Source organism: Notothenia rossii (genome assembly GCF_949606895.1).
Source record: "Notothenia rossii genome assembly, chromosome: 4".
Lineage (NCBI taxonomy): Eukaryota > Metazoa > Chordata > Actinopteri > Perciformes > Nototheniidae > Notothenia > Notothenia rossii.
The window spans coordinates 1830457-1850765 of record NC_136902.1 but is presented as its reverse complement, the minus strand read 5'-3'; the positions used below and the strand labels follow the sequence as shown (position 1 = coordinate 1850765).

Sequence of the window (20309 nt, the reverse complement as noted above, 5' to 3'; positions counted from 1 at the left end):
CACTGACACTAAGAAAGTGGATCACATCACTCCTGCTCTGAAGTCTTTACTCTGGTTCCTCACTGACACTAAGAAAGAGGATCACATCACTCCTGTTCTGAAGTCTTTACTCTGGTTCCTCACTGACACTAAGAAAGTGGATCACATCACTCCTGCTCTGAAGTCTTTACTCTGGTTCCTCACTGACACTAAGAAAGTGGATCACATCACTCCTGTTCTGAAGTCTTTACTCTGGTTCCTCACTAACACTAAGAAAGTGGATCACTCCTGTTCTGAAGTCTTTACTCTGGTTCCTCACTAACACTAAGAAAGTGGATCACTCCTGTTCTGAAGTCTTTACTCTGGTTCCTCACTAACACTAAGAAAGTGGATCACATCACTCCTGTTCTGAAGTCTTTACTCTGGTTCCTCACTAACACTAAGAAAGTGGATCACATCACTCCTGTTCTGAAGTCTTTACTCTGGTTCCTCTCTGACACTAAGAAAGTGGATCAGTCCTGTTCTGAAGTCTTTACTCTGGTTCCTCTCTGACACTAAGAAAGTGGATCACATCACTCCTGTTCTGAAGTCTTTACTCTGGTTCCTCACTAACACTAAGAAAGTGGATCACATCACTTCTGTTCTGAAGTCTTTACTCTGGTTCCTCACTAACACTAAGAAAGTGGATCACATCACTCCTGTTCTGAAGTCTTTACACTGGTTCCTCTCTGACACTAAGAAAGTGGATCACATCACTCCTGTTCTGAAGTCTTTACTCTGGTTCCTCACTGACACTAAGAAAGTGGATCACATCACTCCTGCTCTGAAGTCTTTACTCTGGTTCCTCACTGACACTAAGAAAGTGGATCACATCACTCCTGTTCTGAAGTCTTTACTCTGGTTCCTCACTGACACTAAGAAAGTGGATCAGTCCTGTTCTGAAGTCTTTACTCTGGTTCCTCACTAACACTAAGAAAGTGGATCACATCACTCCTGCTCTGAAGTCTTTACTCTGGTTCCTCACTAACACTAAGAAAGTGGATCACATCACTCCTGTTCTGAAGTCTTTACTCTGGTTCCTCACTGACACTAAGAAAGTGGATCACATCACTCCTGTTCTGAAGTCTTTACTCTGGTTCCTCACTAACACTAAGAAAGTGGATCACATCACTCCTGTTCTGAAGTCTTTACACTGGTTCCTCTCTGACACTAAGAAAGTGGATCACATCACTCCTGTTCTGAAGTCTTTACTCTGGTTCCTCACTGACACTAAGAAAGTGGATCACATCACTCCTGCTCTGAAGTCTTTACTCTGGTTCCTCACTGACACTAAGAAAGTGGATCACATCAGTCCTGTTCTGAAGTCTTTACTCTGGTTCCTCACTGACACTAAGAAAGTGGATCACATCACTCCTGTTCTGAAGTCTTTACTCTGGTTCCTCACTGACACGAAGAAAGAAGATCACATCACTCCTGTTATGAAGTCTTTACTCTGGTTCCTCACTGACACTAAGAAAGTGGATCACATCAGTCCTGTTCTGAAGTCTTTACTCTGGTTCCTCACTAACACTAAGAAAGTGGATCACATCACTCCTGCTCTGAAGTCTTTACTCTGGTTCCTCACTGACACTAAGAAAGTGGATCACATCACTCCTGTTCTGAACTCTTTACTCTGGTGCCTCACTGACACTAAGAAAGTGGATCACATCACTCCTGTTCTGAAGTCTTTACTCTGGTTCCTCACTAACACTAAGAAAGTGGATCACATCACTCCTGTTCTGAAGTCTTTACTCTGGTTCCTCTCTGACACTAAGAGAGTGGATCACATCACTCCTGTTCTGAAGTCTTTACTCTGGTTCCTCTCTGACACTAAGAGAGTGGATCACATCACTCCTGTTCTGAAGTCTTTACACTGGTTCCTCTCTAACACTAAGAAAGTGGATCACTCCTGTTCTGAAGTCTTTACTCTGGTTCCTCACTGACACTAAGAAAGTGGATCACATCACTCCTGTTCTGAAGTCTTTACTCTGGTTCCTCTCTGACACTAAGAAAGTGGATCACATCACTCCTGTTCTGAAGTCTTTACTCTGGTTCCTCACTGACACTAAGAGAGTGGATCACATCACTCCTGTTCTGAAGTCTTTACTCTGGTTCCTCACTGACACTAAGAGAGTGGATCACATCACTCCTGTTCTGAAGTCTTTACTCTGGTTCCTCACTGACACTAAGAAAGTGGATCACATCACTCCTGTTCTGAAGTCTTTACTCTGGTTCCTCACTGACACTAAGAAAGTGGATCACATCACTCCTGTTCTGAAGTCTTTACTCTGGTTCCTCACTGACACTAAGAAAGTGGATCACATCACTCCTGTTCTGAAGTCTTTACACTGGTTCCTCACTAACACTAAGAAAGTGGATCACATCACTCCTGTTCTGAAGTCTTTACACTGGTTCCTCACTAACACTAAGAAAGTGGATCACATCACTCCTGTTCTGAAGTCTTTACTCTGGTTCCTCACTAACACTAAGAAAGTGGATCACATCACTCCTGTTCTGAAGTCTTTACACTGGTTCCTCACTGACACTAAGAAAGTGGATCACATCACTCCTGTTCTGAAGTCTTTACTCTGGTTCCTCACTGACACTAAGAAAGTGGATCACATCACTCCTGTTCTGAAGTCTTTACTCTGGTTCCTCACTAACGCTAAGAAAGTGGATCACATCACTCCTGTTCTGAAGTCTTTACTCTGGTTCCTCACTAACACTAAGAAAGTGGATCACATCACTCCTGTTCTGAAGTCTTTAGTCTGGTTCCTCACTGACACTAAGAAAGTGGATCACATCACTCCTGTTCTGAAGTCTTTACTCTGGTTCCTCACTGACACTAAGAAAGTGGATCACATCACTCCTGCTCTGAAGTCTTTACTCTGGTTCCTCACTGACACTAAGAAAGTGGATCACATCACTCCTGTTCTGAAGTCTTTACTCTGGTTCCTCACTGACACTAAGAAAGTGGATCACATCACTCCTGTTCTGAAGTCTTTACACTGGTTCCTCACTGACACTAAGAAAGTGGATCACATCACTCCTGTTCTGAAGTCTTTACTCTGGTTCCTCACTGACACTAAGAAAGTGGATCACATCACTCCTGTTCTGAACTCTTTACTCTGGTTCCTCTCTGACACTAAGAAAGTGGATCACATCACTCCTGTTCTGAAGTCTTTACTCTGGTTCCTCACTGACACTAAGAAAGTGGATCACATCACTCCTGTTCTGAAGTCTTTAGTCTGGTTCCTCTCTGACACTAAGAAAGTGGATCACATCACTCCTGTTCTGAAGTCTTTACTCTGGTTCCTCACTAACACTAAGAAAGTGGATCACATCACTCCTGTTCTGAAGTCTTTAGTCTGGTTCCTCTCTGACACTAAGAAAGTGGATCACATCACTCCTGTTCTGAAGTCTTTAGTCTGGTTCCTCTCTGACACTAAGAAAGTGTATCACATCACTCCTGTTCTGAAGTCTTTACACTGGTTCCTCTCTAACACTAAGAAAGTGGATCACATCACTCCTGTTCTGAAGTCTTTACTCTGGTTCCTCACTGACACTAAGAAAGTGGATCACATCACTCCTGTTCTGAAGTCTTTACTCTGGTTCCTCACTAACACTAAGAAAGTGGATCACATCACTCCTGTTCTGAAGTCTTTACTCTGGTTCCTCACTAACACTAAGAAAGTGGATCACATCACTCCTGTTCTGAAGTCTTTACTCTGGTTCCTCACTAACACTAAGAAAGTGGATCACATCACTCCTGTTCTGAAGTCTTTACTCTGGTTCCTCACTAACACTAAGAAAGTGGATCACATCACTCCTGTTCTGAAGTCTTTACTCTGGTTCCTCACTAACACTAAGAAAGTGGATCACATCACTCCTGTTCTGAAGTCTTTACTCTGGTTCCTCACTAACACTAAGAAAGTGGATCACATCACTCCTGTTCTGAAGTCTTTACTCTGGTTCCTCACTGACACTAAGAAAGTGGATCACATCACTCCAGTTCTGAAGTCTTTACTCTGGTTCCTCACTAACACTAAGAAAGTGGATCACATCACTCCTGTTCTGAAGTCTTTACTCTGGTTCCTCACTAACACTAAGAAAGTGGATCACATCACTCCTGTTCTGAAGTCTTTACTCTGGTTCCTCACTAACACTAAGAAAGTGGATCACATCACTCCTGTTCTGAAGTCTTTACTCTGGTTCCTCACTGACACTAAGAAAGTGGATCACTCCTGTTCTGAAGTCTTTACTCTGGTTCCTCACTAACACTAAGAAAGTGGATCACATCGCTCCTGTTCTGAAGTCTTTACTCTGGTTCCTCACTAACACTAAGAAAGTGGATCACATCACTCCTGCTCTGAAGTCTTTACACTGGCTTCCAGTCTGCCAAATAATTGATTTTAAAATACTACTGCTGTTAAGTACTAAATGGCTTAGGACCGAGGTATATAAACAATCTCCTGCATAACTATGAATCATCCAGGAGTCTCAGGTCTTCTGTGTCGGGTCTGCTCTCTGTTCCGAGAATAACCACTAAACATGGAAAAGCAGCGTTTAACTATTATGCCCCGACAATCTGGAACAAACTGCCCGAATAGTGCACGTCCGCTGAAACACTTCCTATTTTCAAAACCAGACTAAAAACATGTCTTTTTGCTGCTGCTTTTAATTGAGCTGCCCATACTCGCACTGCAGTATGCCTTTTATTCATGTATTCTGTACCTGCTGTGTTGATTTATTGATTTATTGATTTAATTATCTTTGCATTTTTATGCCTGTTGTTAAATGCCATTTTTGAGATCTCCATATCAGGTTGAATAATTAAAACGAAAGTTAGTTATAATCAAATATAGTCAATTATATTCTTGTATAACCCACAATGAAAATGCTTCATATTTGATTTTTTTCTATATTTACAGTATAAACAAAACACAAGTGGTTTGTTAAATTGAGTGTAAGGCCTGTAATGATTTATGCCTTACTCGCTGATAAGGGAGAAGGCCGTTTCTTCCCTCTTCCCTCACAGCAGTACACAGGGAGGGGGGCTCCGGACTTAAGGAGAAACACACTGAGGCCCCAAAAAGGTGGTTATGTCATAGCCGAGAATAATATTTAGCAGGGGTCATGTCCTTTTTACACAAACATGGGAAGGTGTGCCTTATGCCATAGCCATAGAATATGTCTGGTCATGTCCAGTCCTGTACATCAGAGGCCATGCCCAGTTTCCACAAATATGGGTAAGGAGGAGGGGTCTTTAGGTTTCTATATCCTGTTGTTGAGCATAAAGACACTGGCTTTTTGGAGAGAGCGAGAGAGGGGGGGGTTTCCCCTGGTATGCTCTCTCTCTGTAAGCTCTGTCCCTCAGAGCTGGGTTAATAGCTCTCGGTAAGGTTCTCTCAGACTTGGTAAATATCTCTCAAAATGTCTTGGTTGAATGCTGAGTGAATTTCTTTGTGAACTGAGTGGAATGATTTGATGGGTGATGTGTTTGTGAATATTAGGCCCATCACCTGTGAGGAATCTTCCTCCGAATTCATGCGGATAGGTATGGGTTTGTGAATGCTATTCCCGCCATCTGTGTTGGAAAAAATGTATGAAATTGATGTGAATTGAGTGGGTGAAAATGAAAGTTTGAATGTGCTTTTTATTAACATCGGTCTTTTATGAGGAAATGCCTCTAAATTCTATCGGGAGATTTTAAAAATCACAAACTGAATTGGGCAGTTGAAGTAAAAAATTATGGTAATAAATGTAAAACTGTGAATTAAGGTTTCATATTAGAACATGATCACAGCATGATATGTTTAGTATGAGTATAATGTTGTAACGAGAGAAGGTAAGAACCCTGTATTAGTTTGGACCTATTTCTCTTCAAATAAACTGATCCCACCTTTTGGATTGGGACAACTTAAAAGACATCTGTGCTCTCCTCTCCTGCTTGAAAGATAAGATTGCACCCTGCCACACTTAGGTAGGGCCACACCTCATTACTGATATCAAAATCCTTCTGGATCGCTTAAACAGATTTAGCGGGTTGTCTGAATTGAAACAGCAGTTAATTGAACCTGGTTCTTCAGGAGTTAGTAGAGGTGAGATCTTGCTGACGTTGGTGGATCTGAGCCAAGCAGTAAACTTACTCAATAGCTTCTGTTAGGTCAATTAGTAGGTCTGAGTAATTTCCCGGAATAAATTATCAGCCCTCCCGACTCTTACACTATTTAATAATGTGTTTATGCTGTATTTATTCTTAAATGTCTTTTGTTTTTATTTTGTAAAGCACTTTGAATTGTCGCGTACTGATAGGTGCTATGTAAATAAAATTGCCTTGCCTTGCCGAGAGAAAAGTAAGAAGTCTTAGATAAATGCTGTGAAAGGAAAAAGTGTTTGGACTCTACTGAAGAAGCTTTGCATGTTTTCTACTTGCTGTACTTTTGGTAATGCAATTGAATAGAGTAAAGTTCTCGCTGAGGAAACACCGCTCTCACTCTCCTGATTATTTGTTCCATTTATCAGGCCGTAAAACATGCTGGAGAAAAACTGCTGAAAAATATGTTGGACAAGAATTCATATCAACCAGTTTTATCATAACCGGACTCTTACTGTGAGTTACAGCTTACTTCTGATCAGCAGACGGAGGTCGTCCTTTAAAGTTCATGATGGCTCCCTTCGACAGGTCGCTCTTGAGGGACAGACAGCTGGGAGAGTCTGGTCTCTGCTGCTGGACCCTGAAACAGAAACAGATGCATCAAGAGAAGAAGAAGGAGCTCTTCATCGTCCCACAGAGGGGAAATGTACATTCTGCATTTGATCCATCCTAGTGTTAGGAGCAGTGGGCTGCCATATGTACGGGCCCGGGGAGCAGTGTAGGGAACGCTGCCTAGCTCAGGGACACCTGGGTAGCACTTGGTCTTCTGGGGTCTTGAACCGGTGACTCTCTGGTTCCCAAGCTACACATTGGCACGCTGGAGAAAAACTGATGAAAATATGTTAACTCTAAAGTCACTCTTTACAATGTAATGGTATAAATCACTCTGTTACGTTCCCACAGAACTAAACTGCATTCTCAAATACGTTTAGCTAGAAACGTATTTTCTCCCACGTTACGTTCGTTATGAACGTATCTCAAATACGTTTATTTTCTACATATCTTTGCCATTTATTGTCTTGCTTATGATAATGATAATATTCATTTATAAATATCGTTTTAGAGCACACATTTGAAATCGAGAATCGGGCTCGATATCTGGTTAAATTAAAATCAGTAGGCGAGGCTGTAATTTCTCCAGCTGTTACTCTCATGAGCGAGGCAGAACATAATAGTTTAAACATGCCAAAAAGCTTGTCACGATTCTCATGTTATGTCACGTTTATAGTTTTGTAGGTTTGGGTGTTTTTGCTGTTTCCCTGTCATGTTTTCCTCTGGGTTATTGTCTGGTCCTTTTCCCTGGTGTGTCTAATTGTCTGATTGTGTTCACCTGGGCCCCTGTGTTTCCTCCTCCCTCCTCACCTGTGTCTTGTTGTGTGATTAGTCTTGTGTGTATTTAAGTTCTGGGTTTTCTGTCTGTCTTGGTCGGTTCGTCTTGTTCCCTGACTAGTTCTGCGGTGAGTGTTCTGTTTTGTCATTGTATATATATATATATATATATCTATATCTATATCTCTCATAGCCTTGAAATAAAGGAATTTTCAGTTTGTATCTGCATTTGGGTCCTGCTTGTTTCACAAACCGTGACAAAGCTGCTGTGTCGTTTATTTTATATTTAGATGACGGCTCATTGTTACTTTGTAATTCTACTCCACTACAATTCAGAGGTTAACCTGGTATTTTTACTCCACTACATTTATTTTAGTTACTTTGCAGATTCTGATTAATGATGTGAAATACAAACAACCCTTAAAGCAGACTTTAGTTACACCTGAGTCAAATTCAGGGAAGGTGATTGTCAAGTGCCAAAAATCAGGAGAGATATTTGATAGTTGGTGCTTGAGAAGACTAAACATTTATCTGCAGATCTATAAAGTATATTCATTACTCGTTATTCTCTACTAATAGTTCATTAAAAACTGTATTATGGCTATTTTGCACATCCCTTTCAAGATTTCAAGATTTTCTAAGGTTTATTGACATGTCATATACCCAACTACCAGGGGCGGAGCTTCAGGGGGGGCTGTAGGGGCAGGGCTCCCCGGGCCCGGGACGGTCGGGACCCAATGGGGGCCCGTCGCCGAGGCAGCAGGCTCCGCCCCGGAGATATTCGCCGGCGGGCCCTGCTGCCTCGCGCCACTGAGTGCACTGACGTTCGTGGTCATATTAGGTATAAAGCATTGTAGCCTATAATATGAGTTGAACTTGTGCTGCTATTTTCACACTCACATTTAACATTAAAACATGAGAAATTGCAAGTGAATCCCTTCTATTGTCTCCAAATGTATTTTGGGTAAAATCGTCATCAACAGCCGTCCATCAACATCATACGTAAATGAACGTCAACGTCATCATCAATCACTTGTCATTCAACAGAGCACTGCCTAAGCATGAGCAGTTATAAACACAAAAGTGGAGCTTCAAAACGCAAAGAAAAAGATCAAAAGGACCAAGGAAAAGCCAAATTGTCCAAGCTAGATGGATATTTTTTTCGCCCTACTCCTCCTCCTGCGGGAGATGAACCTGAAGTTGTTGCCACTGCCAGCCGTGTTTCATCCCCGAGCCCCAGCCCGCCAACAACGTTAGTGAGGGTTAGCCAGATTTACAGGTAGGCTACAATCACGGACACACACTGTCAACAAGAAAATGTGAGTTTGTGGTAAATGTTGATATCATGGTTGTTGTTACTTCGTGTAGCTCGGCCGCCTAGCTTATTTCCTTTTCTGTCTCTCGGCTGTAGTGATGATGATGATAATGATAATAATAATAGGGACGACTCAGCAGCTGCTAGCTGCTCGTCTAGAGGAGAGCCAGGCCTGATGCTTGACCAGCCGCACCCCTCCCCCTCCGGCTCCTTACCTGCTGCGCCGCAAGGTGAAGAAGTACCGGACACTGGGAATGAAAGCAGCAACAGGTATCCTCCTCACACTACTCCTACGGGTGAAACTCAGACCACGGATCATGATGTGTCCTGCAATTATCCTCTGGAGCGTTTTCCGACTGATCGGGCAAACTATTTTGAAAACATTGAGGACGCCAATATCAAAAGATATATCCTTAAAATGGGCCCATGCAAACCCAAAGGTCCATTTCCCAGAGACAAGGATAACCGTTGCTTTTCAGAAAGCTATTACACCTCCACCACTAAAGTTGGGATGAAATTTCCACGCAGCTGGATGTGCTATTCCCCAAAATTGGACTGCTGCTACTGTGAGCCTTGCTGGCTTTTTGCCAACCGAAAGGCACCGTTCTACAACAATGCATGGGTAAACGGAATAAAAGACTGGAAACATCTTTCTACTACAATCGAGAGGCATGAATCCACTCAAATACACCTTGGTGCATGCGTCGTATATGAGCAGTGGAAAACCAACGGCACAATAGACGCTGACATGGAGAGGAATGTGCGTAATGCCGCCCAATTTTGGAGACAGGTCGTGGAGCGCATTGTTAATGTAACTCTCACTCTAGCTTCAAGCAACTTGGCATTCAGGGGCCATCGAGAGGTTCTAGGTCAGGGAAAAGCTGGCAACTTTTTGTCAATAATAGAATTATTGGCTCGCTACGACCCTGTTTTGAAAGAGCTAATCAACCGACCAGAAGGGTCAGTGAAATACCTCAGTCACCAGATTCAAGATGAGATTATTTACATATTATCTCAACGTGTGAAATCTGTCATCATTGATGAAATAAACGAAGCCCCATTTTATTCCGTCATCATGGACACAACGCAAGATGTGTCAGATAGACCAGTTGAGTCAGGTTTACCGCTACATAACTGTTGTTAAGAACGACATGGATATTGCAACAGATATACAGATCAATGAAGTCTTTTTGGGTTTTGAAGTGACTGAAGGTTCATCAGCTTCAGAGCTTGAAAACAAAATCCTTGGTTCTATAGAGAAAAACGGATTAGATCTGTCTAAATGTCGCGGACAGGGCTATGAATGGGCGGCTAATATGAGTGATGTGTATTCAGGCGTGCAAGCAAGAATAGCCGAGAAGGAGCCCCTTGCCCACTATGTTCATTGCGCTGCTCATAATCTCAACCTAGCACTCAACGACTCTGTTAAAAATGTCCCTGGAGTGAAGCAGTTCTATGACACTGTAGAGACGCTCTACAACTTTTTTGGTCACCGTATCAAACGATGGGCATTGCTCAGTGAGTTAATGACGCCAGAGAGCAGAACTATCACATTAAAACGCTTATGTCCCACTCGCTGGTCATCTCGCCATGATGCGCCTGTTGCGTTAAGGCACAGATATGGAGACATTATAAAAGCCCTCGTCAGAATATCCCGTACCAGTGACGAAAAGGATGAGCGCAATGAAGCAAGTGCACTCAAGAATGCCATAAGCAAATTTAGCTTTCTATTTTTGGTCAACATGCAGACCAAGATTTTGGAAAGCATAAATTGTGCTTCACAGTTAATGGAAGCAAAAGACGCGGATATTCTCAAAGCATCTACTCTACTGCAAAATGCCATCAGTGTTTTGGTGGAGTATAGGGGACAATTTGATGAGGCGAAGTCCGCCACTCTTGGCCTGGCTACTAAATGGGGAAGTCAAACACAGTTTGAAACAAACAGGGCCAGGAAAGTTACGAGACACTTTGATGAACTTTCTGAAGACAGCCGCCTCACTGACGCAGAGAGCAACTTTCGGGTGACCGTTTTCAATGCATGTCTCGATATAATCATCCAGCAACTGTCCCAAAGATTCACCAGCTTAAATGCAACTGTGAACATGTTTGAGGCAATTCACCCCAACACACTACTACAAGCAAAGGATGAGGATTTACACCCAGCGGCTTAGAGAGCACTACAGTCGGGACATCGCCGCCAGCTTCCCTGGCCAGCTGCTTTCTTTCAGAACCTGTTTCAGGGACCAAAAACTAAAATCTGTCGCGGATCTGGTAAAAATGCTCATTGTTTACAACCCAGCAGTAACATCTACATTCAGTGAGGTTTGCACAGCCTTCATCTTATTTCTGACTCTTCCTGTCACCGTGGCAACCGCCGAGCGCTCTTTCTCCAAATGAAACTCATCAAAAACTATTTGAGGAGCACGATGGGACAGGAGAGACTGAGTGGACTGGCCTTGCTGTCCATCGAAAGTGACCGAGCCAAGAAATTGGACATACAGCAGATTGTGGACGAGTCCGCGGAGCGCAAGGCTCGCCGAGTGCCCTTCAAGTAGTGGGGAGTACACTTCAAATTTAATTTGTACAGTAGCCTACTTGTAAGTGAATGTATGGGCCGCCGTGCCTATTTTACACTGCTCTGCTCTCATGGTGGCGGCTGGCTGTCCATGGTGAATGAAGTCAGAAGTGTAGTCATTTTATTAGGCTATGTTTTCGTTGTCCTTGTGGTTTGTTGGACTTTATGTCATGTTATATCATTATTATCTCTGATATATATTTCGTTTCTATACCCTTTGCAGAAACGAAATCTTAAATATTACACCTTTTCTTTAGTTACTTTTCTTTCAAACATTGTTTTAAATTGTAATCTTACTGACTGAGCGACTTTTTACGCACGAGCGTCAGATTACCACCCCGGACTCCCGATATTTTTGTCAAGCTTTATTGGGTTTAAAGGGCCCGGTCATGTGGCCCCGCCCCCCGGCCCGGGCCTGATATGTGCCGCCAGTGCCAACTACGGTGTAGTTATGCAATGAATGAAAAACTTGGGTCACAGGTTCCTCAACAGCGCATTACAAGACATCTATCAATATGTGTGAATACCTCCACCATTAAACTGTCATTCTGCACATTTCTTATTCTATCTAACATAAGAGTATAATTAACGTGTATAATATCAGTTAAAATAAGTGCTTCAACATAGTTAACATTGTAGGAAAGTAATATATTAGACGTTAAGTACTTTGTCAGGCTTAATATTTATCTGTAGATACCAACAAAGCTTTTTTTCTTATTTGAAAGAAGACCTTAACCTGTCTATCCCTGAGCCTGTGTTTCAGGTCTCAGGCTCGAAAATGATATTCCCAGAACAAATGACCATAACTTCAATTCTAAAAGGGATAAATTAATAATCTTTTTTCTCAAAGTAATGATAAACCTGTGAGTTGGATGTAGAAAAGTCAGAATCAATATAGATGTTTTTTATTTGAATGAAAATTCAGATTGAACAAAGTAAAAAAACTGTAAATTATAGTGTCCGTCCAAAAATTCTCTTTTACGTATAGTGAAAACTACCCTTGGATGGTAAGGTAGACTAAAAGCTTTAGGAAAGTAGAACATATAAGTACCCTGTATCAAGATTGAAGCACAACAAGTTAAATCTGACCTTTTTAGAGAGATTTAGCACAAAAAAAACACTTCTGGGGCCATTTGGGTGGATTTTCCATATCTCTGGAACCCATTGGTCGATTTTGATGATTGACATCTCTTTCTGACCGTTAGAGCCAATAGAATCGAAGGGGAATCTCCCCACTCACACACATGGTAAAACAAAAAGGTGGGGGCTTCACGGACGGAGTTTTGCATGAGAGTGAAGCTATAGAGAGCTCTAGCTCTGACATCTGGAAACGGAAAAGCAGGTTTATTGCTCATGGATTATCAGAAATCATTTCAAAGGGACACAGACACATTGGATTAACCTATGGATTATCTTCAGCAGCGTTTTTATCGTTTTAATGCCATTGAAGACCACATTCTTTGCTCGTTGCTAATTCAGAGGCTCAGCGTTAGCATTGTGGGTTTTATTTTGAAAAAAATTAAATGATCAGTTAGATGAGTTTCTTCCCGTTACATGGATATAAAACATTCATAGTTTATTAAATGAACATGCCCTCAGACACTGTTTCCTGCGAGGTGTTGCGGCAGTGCCCCGGTACCGGGGTCTCTCGGGCTTAACAGGTTAACCTAAAGTATTCTTTAATGTGTTAATAACATTGTCTGTTTTCCACATCCTCATTTCATTTCATTTCAAACCTTTATTTAACCAGATTGGTCCCATTGAGATCATATATCTCTTTTTCAAGGGAGACCTGCAATAGATACTCAAATTAATATCTTTGTACATCCAGCACTAAACTGTTTTATAGAGCTCACTTACAGTATCTTCTTGATTTTTTTATATTCTATATTTCTATCATTGACCTTCTACTTTCCCCCTATGAAAATATGTACTCTTAATCTTTTTTTCATCAAATAACATTATTCAACAAAAATAACATTATTCAACAAAAACAATTCAATAACGTGCTTTAACCACTAGGCGGTGCACACAAGGTACACACAGACACTTATGTATGTATAACATCTGAAGATGTGTAGTTCATGTTTTTACATAATTTTACAGGATATTGCTATGTCTCATGTTTTACTACACATTAATATCTGATTTGTAAAACATCACAGACAGAAAGTGTTGTGACCTGGCTCAGAAGGCCACAACAAAGAGGAGACACAACACATTAACGGGTAGAAAAAGGTGTTTATTTGCACCAACAAGTCACATAAACACTGGGTATACTCATCAGAGCCGGGTGCCTGCAGGAGATAGCAGAGAGGAGCAGAGAGGCTTTAAAGAACTGCAGGACACCAAACCCAGGTGTCCTGAGTTACTGCAATCAATGCAGCAAGTGCAGCACAGACAGCACAGCCACACCCTCTCCACTGATGAACCCACAGGGGCATCACAGAAAGGTATATCCGTCATTTAATGGTAAGCTATTGAAATTCTGATTCCATAGATGTGTCTCCCATCACCCCAATCCCCTGACTATTCTCTCAACTCAGTATTTACATTCTTATATTCAAAGAAAATCAGTAATGTCTTTAAAAACTACAAGTCCTTTTCTATCAGCTGTGCACCGTTATGGTGTAAATATAACCTATCTACCGTTTGGATCAAATATAAAAGTCAGCCGAATTACTATTGATACTGCGAGGAGACGTATTTTGTGAAAAGAAATGTAAGATGTTGTTTAATTGTTGATATATTTATGATCCACGTCACATATTCAGTTTTCAGTTCTTCAAGTTTGTCCAGAAGTCTTCTCATCAGGGCTCTATAAATAAAGAACTACGGCAGATATGTAACGGCCCGTCCACACACAGGCATGAAAAAAATCTTTCAAAGCTTCGCCCATTCACTTGAATGGGGTGACGTAGAAGATTTGTAATCTTGGCCGAACTGCATTGTGGGGAGCGGAGCATGGCTTTGCAAGCATCGTGAGCATCAAAAGTTGAGCAATGTTCAACTTTTGATGCTCACGATGCTTTCGAAGCTGGCATCAGCCAATCAAATCCCGTTTATGCAAATCCCGCCAGTGCAAGCGCTAGCCAGTCAAACCGCGTGCAAGCTGGGAGAGACAGACCGCAGTTCATTTCCTCATATTCCAAATGAGATATTACGGTAGCAAATCACCCGGTTCTTTACGACCAGAACTATTTACCGGGATACAAACCGGAGGAACCAGGCATGGAGGGAGGGGGCAGAGACAGTGGGTGAAACTGGTTTTCACCTGTTTGGAGAGTTTATATCCAGTTTACTTCGTTTAAACATTGCTATTGCTTTGTATGTCGGGGGCGGGAGATTCATGTGATTGGTTGTTGGTCGCATTGCTCGCAAAAAATCGCCAAGCTTCAGACACGCCCAGCATCAAGATCTTTCAAGATGTTTTGATGCCTGTGTGTGGACGGGCCGTCATATGTAATGCAGCCGAACCGTGTATTACAATGCCTTTATGTGATGACTTCCAAAGAGAAAAGCAAGAACACTCGGAATAAAGTTTTTTTTTTTTTTTAAATGTTTTCGGATATCATATCGCATTAACATCATATCCCAATGTGCATTGTGGCTAAAACATCCAATCAACGAGCTTCAAGCTGAGGATCTTGGGTAATCAGTTCAGTGGGTTTGTGGTGTGTATCGCTCGAAATGTCCCTTATAGGCCTACGTCTGTTTCCGGTGACTTTATTTACGGCTAAAAAGCCCAAAAATTAAACGAATAAATAACAACAAGGATAATTGTGTGTTATTGTTGAGTAAATAACATTGTGTTATTTAGAAAAGAATAAGAAAATGGGAAGGAAAAAAAGATTTCCAAAAATACAGATTTCATTATTTTCGGGCTCGAAGCCCCATTTATTTTCCTCACAGACGACAAAAGTCAGACATTATACGATTCAAAATAAAAACAAGTAAATAAAAAGATAAAACACTGTCATGTAATTTACGTTAGAATAAATAGAATGGTTTTGAATAATAGATGAGTCAAATCTACGTCACTTTACAGCCCCGCCCATTTTGGGGAAACCAACGCTGTCATTTGAACGGCGATCAAGCCTGAAACCACAGAGATCTTCTGTTACTGTCCTTTCTTCTTAGAGGAAGTTCAGAAACACGTAACTCTGGATTTGTTTTAATGTTTGAGGAGCAATAAACGACACAGCAGCTTTTTGGGATGTTAAAACTATTATGTTCTGCCTCGCTCATGAGAGTAACAGCTGGAGAAATTACAGCCTCGCCTACTGATTTTAATTTAACCACATATCGAGCCCGATTCTCGATTTCAAATGTGTGCTCTAAAACGATATTTATAAATGAATATTATCATTATCATAAGCAAGACAATAAATGGCAAAGATATGTAGAAAATAAACGTATTTAAGATACATTTATAAGAAACTCTAGCGAAACGTAATTGAGAAGGCAGTTCTGTACTGTGGGAACGTAATTTTTAGGAGACAGGGTTGCTCTGTGTTTCCCAACAGATGAACCTTCCAGACTCTCTGAGTCTCCTCTATCAGCCGGTGGACTGCTCTCTATGTGAAGGACTCTGGAAGATGTTCAGAGTAAATCCTAAAGACGTGAAGTTTATCTACAAAGTGCCTCGCGTCTCTTCAGCTGCCCTACAGCCAGCAGTGTGAAGCTAACGTAAACACATCTCTTTAGTGGAGAACGTCACTGAGTTCATGTCCAGGATGCTAACTGCAGTTCACTTAACGCCCACCGACGTCACTAATAACCAAGATTTCCTGAAGGTTACACAGAAGCTTCAACACAGACAACAACTGACTCAAATGGCTTTCAGTCAGTTTTAAATTCTTACCCCCCATCAGCAGATTGAGGCTCCATTGAGCGGTCACTCTTTGAGGAAACACAGCGGGACTCAGGTCCAGGTTCAGGTCCAGGTCTGCTGCTCTGGGCTTCAACACACAGATGTTTGAGCGTTACCAGTGCGTGCTGAGCTTTAGTGGTGTAAACTAAGTACATTTATTCAAGTACTGTACTTAAGTACAATTTTGAGGTACTTTACTTTACTTGAGTATTTCCATTTTATGCAACTGTGTACTTCTACCCCACTACAGTTCAGAGGTACTTTTCCTCCACTACTTGTATTTAAAACCTTTAGTTACTTCACAGATCTGGATGAATGATGTGAAATAGGATCAAGTGTTAAATCCAACCCACTCTCTTCAGTCTGCGTACAAATGACACGACTTGACACATTGGAAATGCGTGCAATAGATACGCAGAAGTCCTATTTTGCATGCCTATGATACGCTAACCATTCCCATTGAGTCCTGAGGCCGAGTTTTGCGTGCATATGATACGCCACGTTTTGTCCGTCGGGTCTTGGTAGACCGGAAGCTGTGTGATTCATAAAAACATGTTCTTACTCGATACCAAGCCACGATTATTGTTTTTATTTTAAATCTTATAATGTCTGACTTTTTTTTGTCGTCTGTGAGGAAAAGAAATGGCTCAGAGCCTCAGAAAACTGAAATCTGTATTTCTTTTTTAAATCATTTTTTCCTTCTAATTTGTTATTCTTTCCTAAATAACACACTGTTATTTACTCAGCAATAACACACAATTATCCTTGTTTTTATTTATTTGATTAATTCTATAATCTCAGGCTTTTTAGCCGTTCCTCAGGAACTGAATTTCAAAATAAAGTCACCGGAAACAGACGTAGGCCTATAAGGCACATTTCGAGCATCATCGCGATACACAACACAAACCCACTGAACTGATTACCCAAGATCCTCAGCTAGAAGCTCGTGATTGGATTGCTTAGCCGCAATGCACGTTGGGATATGGTGTTTATACGATATGAAATCCTAAAAACATTTTAAAAAATAAAATAGTACTTTATTCCGAGTGTTCTTGCTTTTCTCTTTGGAAGTCATCACATAACGGCATGGTAATACACGGTTCGGCTGCATTACATATTACAGATCTGCCGTAGTTCTTTATTTATAGAGCCCTGATGAGAAGACTTCTGGACAAACAGGAGAACTGCCGCCAACACTGAATATGTGACGTGGATCATAAATATATCAACAATTAAACAACATCTTGCATTTCTTTTCACACAATACGTCTCCTCGCAGTATCAATAGTAATTCGGCTGACTTTTACATTTGATCCAAACGGTAGATAGGTTATATTTACACCATAACGGTGCACAGCTGATAGAAAAGGACTTGTTTTTAAAGGTATTACTGATTTTCTTTGAATATAAGAATGTAAATACTGAGTTGAGAGAATAGGGGATTGGGGTGATGGGAGACACATCTATGGAATCACAATTTCAATAGCTTACCATTAAATGACAGATATGCCTTTCTGTCTGTGATGTTTTACAAATCAGATATTAATGTGTAGAAGTAAAACATGAGAAATAGTTTAGCAATATCCTGTAAAATTATGTAAAAACATGAATAAAACTACACATCTTCAGATGTTATACATACATAAGTGTCCTACACTAATAATATAAAGTTATTATTAGGATGCTGTGTGCACCTTGTGTGCGCCGCCTAGTGGTTAAAGCACGTTATTGAATTATAATTTTTTGAATAATGTTATTTTTGTTGAATAATGTTATTTGATGAAAAACATATTGGAGTACATACTTTCATAGGGGGAAAGTAGAAGGTCATGATAGAAATATAGAATATAAAAAATCAAGAAGATTCTGTAAGTGAGCTCTATAAAACAGTTTAGTGCTGGATATACAAAGATATTAATTTGAGGATGAGCAAAACAGACAAACTAATTAACCTTTATTCAAACATTAAAGAATACTTTAGGTTAAGGTCTTCTTTCAAATAAGAAGAAAGCTTTGGGGGTATCTACAGATAAATATTAAGCATGACAAAGTACTTAACGTCTAATATATTGCTTTCCTGCAATGTTAACTATGTTGAAGCACTTATTTTAACTGATATTACACACATTAATTATACTCTTATGTAGATAGTATAAGAAATGTGCAGAATGACAGTTTAATGGTGGAGGTATTCACACATATTGATAGATGTCTTGTAATGCGCTGTTGAGGAACCTGACCCAAGTTTTTCATTCATTGCATAACTACACTATGAGCCTTTAAGATGATCTGTGGAGATCCATCAATCTGTTACACTTTAATAGGAAAACAGGCTAATTTCACGAAAACCAAGCAATTGAAAATGACAAAAAATGATATTAAAAAGGTAAACAATAAGACTCCTCTACGTCAATAAATGCAAGAGATGCAGCATTTTCTCAACAATGTTTAATTTACATTTTTCATCTTCCTCAGACGTCGTAGATACAGGGGTGCACATAACTTTCTCAGTGAGGTACTCAGATGAGTACCTGGAGTCAGTGTTTGGTACTCCAACTTCTGGCTCCACTCAAAGTTATTTGATGAAGCCCTCTGTATCACGAACGGAGTATTTCAGGAAAGTCGACGGGTGGGGGGGGGGCTGGTAGCGCAGTTCTCCAGTGAAGGGGGGGGAGTCTCCCTCCGCAGCCGGTTGCCGTAGTTTTGGCAAAATGTCGTTGTACAGACCGACGTTAACAGCAGCCCTGTCTGTGCACACGGAGACCGACTCTGTCGTCCGGTGATCTAACCGCCTTCTGGAAAAGCTTCACAAGTACGTCGGTACGCAAATGCGCTTTGTGACACAAGTGACCGTACGCATTTCAGATTGCCGCGCATGCGTACCAGTTATGTGCACCCCTGTTTTTTTTATTTCTTTGTACTCCTTCATTTCTATACGTTTTTGACGCAATAATGCCGCTGTATTAGGATGATGCACGGGAGGGCTACTTTCCACAAGCTATGCTTCAGCCCTCCCGCTTCTACTAATTTTGTTCATCTTTGTGTGTATGAATTAAACCTTTTTTTTGTTTTTCGGATGAATAAAAATAAATAAATAAATAGAAATACTTTCAGCTTGGGGGCCCCCTAGTGGCCGTGGGGGCCCTATGCCCCTGCATAGTCTGCCTATAGGAAGAAACGGCCCTGCGTGCCATAGAGAACATGTTGCGAAACACAATAGCCAGCATGTGTATTTCTGGGGGGGGCGTTCGAATCCAGTTTTGAATAGTCTGCCGTGGTTTCGTTCCATTTCAAAGAGCTTGACGCGCGGCGTAACCTTGGCGCACTGCCACTCCAACATCCAATCCCAGAGCTTGAAGATTAATCACGGGGTTTGTCAACGGGACTGTAGTCCCAAACGATAGCTGGGGATTATGGGTAGTGTAGTGTCTTTGGCCATCCTAAACTCTGAATTTTTTTTCGGAAATCATATCGCATTAACCCCATATCCCAACGTGCATTGCGGCTAAAACATCCTGAGCTTCAAGCTGAGGATCTTGGGTAATCAGTTTACCGTCTACGTCTGTTTCCGGTGCCCAAGATTATAGAATTAAACGAATAAATAAAAACAAGGATAATTGTGTGTTATTGCTGAGTAAATAACAGTGTGTTATTTAGAAAAGAATAACAAATTAGAAGGAAAAAAAGATTTTTAAAAATACAGATTTCAGTTTTCTGAGCCTCTGAGCCACATTTCTTTTCCTCACAGACGACAAAAAAGTCCGACATTATACGATTTAAAATAAAATCAATAATCGTGGCTTGATATTGAGTAAGAAGATGTTTTTATGGACCCCACAGCTTCCGGTCTTCTCAGACACGACCGTATCCATTTGCGTATGATAGGCACGCAAAATCGGACTTTAGCATATCTATTGCACGCATTTGGTTTGAGTTGATCCTTTCATTCTGTTCTTCTCTCATTCATGGGTTTGAGTTGATCCTTTCATTCTGTTCTTCTCTCATTCATGGGTTTGAGTTGATCATTTCATTCTGTTCTTCT

The 20309-nt window shown here is 41.0% G+C and overlaps 1 protein-coding gene across 1 annotated transcript in view; it reads right to left on the bottom strand.

The window, feature by feature from the left end:
• The window catches only part of LOC307035612 (NLR family CARD domain-containing protein 3-like), a 110259-nt gene extending 93940 nt beyond the window's left edge, over positions 1 to 16319 (bottom strand). Inside the window, exon 1 of the mRNA XM_079675175.1 lies at positions 16259 to 16319. Within this exon, the coding sequence (XP_079531301.1) occupies positions 16259 to 16284 (26 nt within the window). The 5' untranslated portion in view covers positions 16285 to 16319. The remainder of the gene's footprint in view (positions 1 to 16258) is intronic.
• Between the last annotated feature and the right edge of the window lie 3990 nt (positions 16320 to 20309).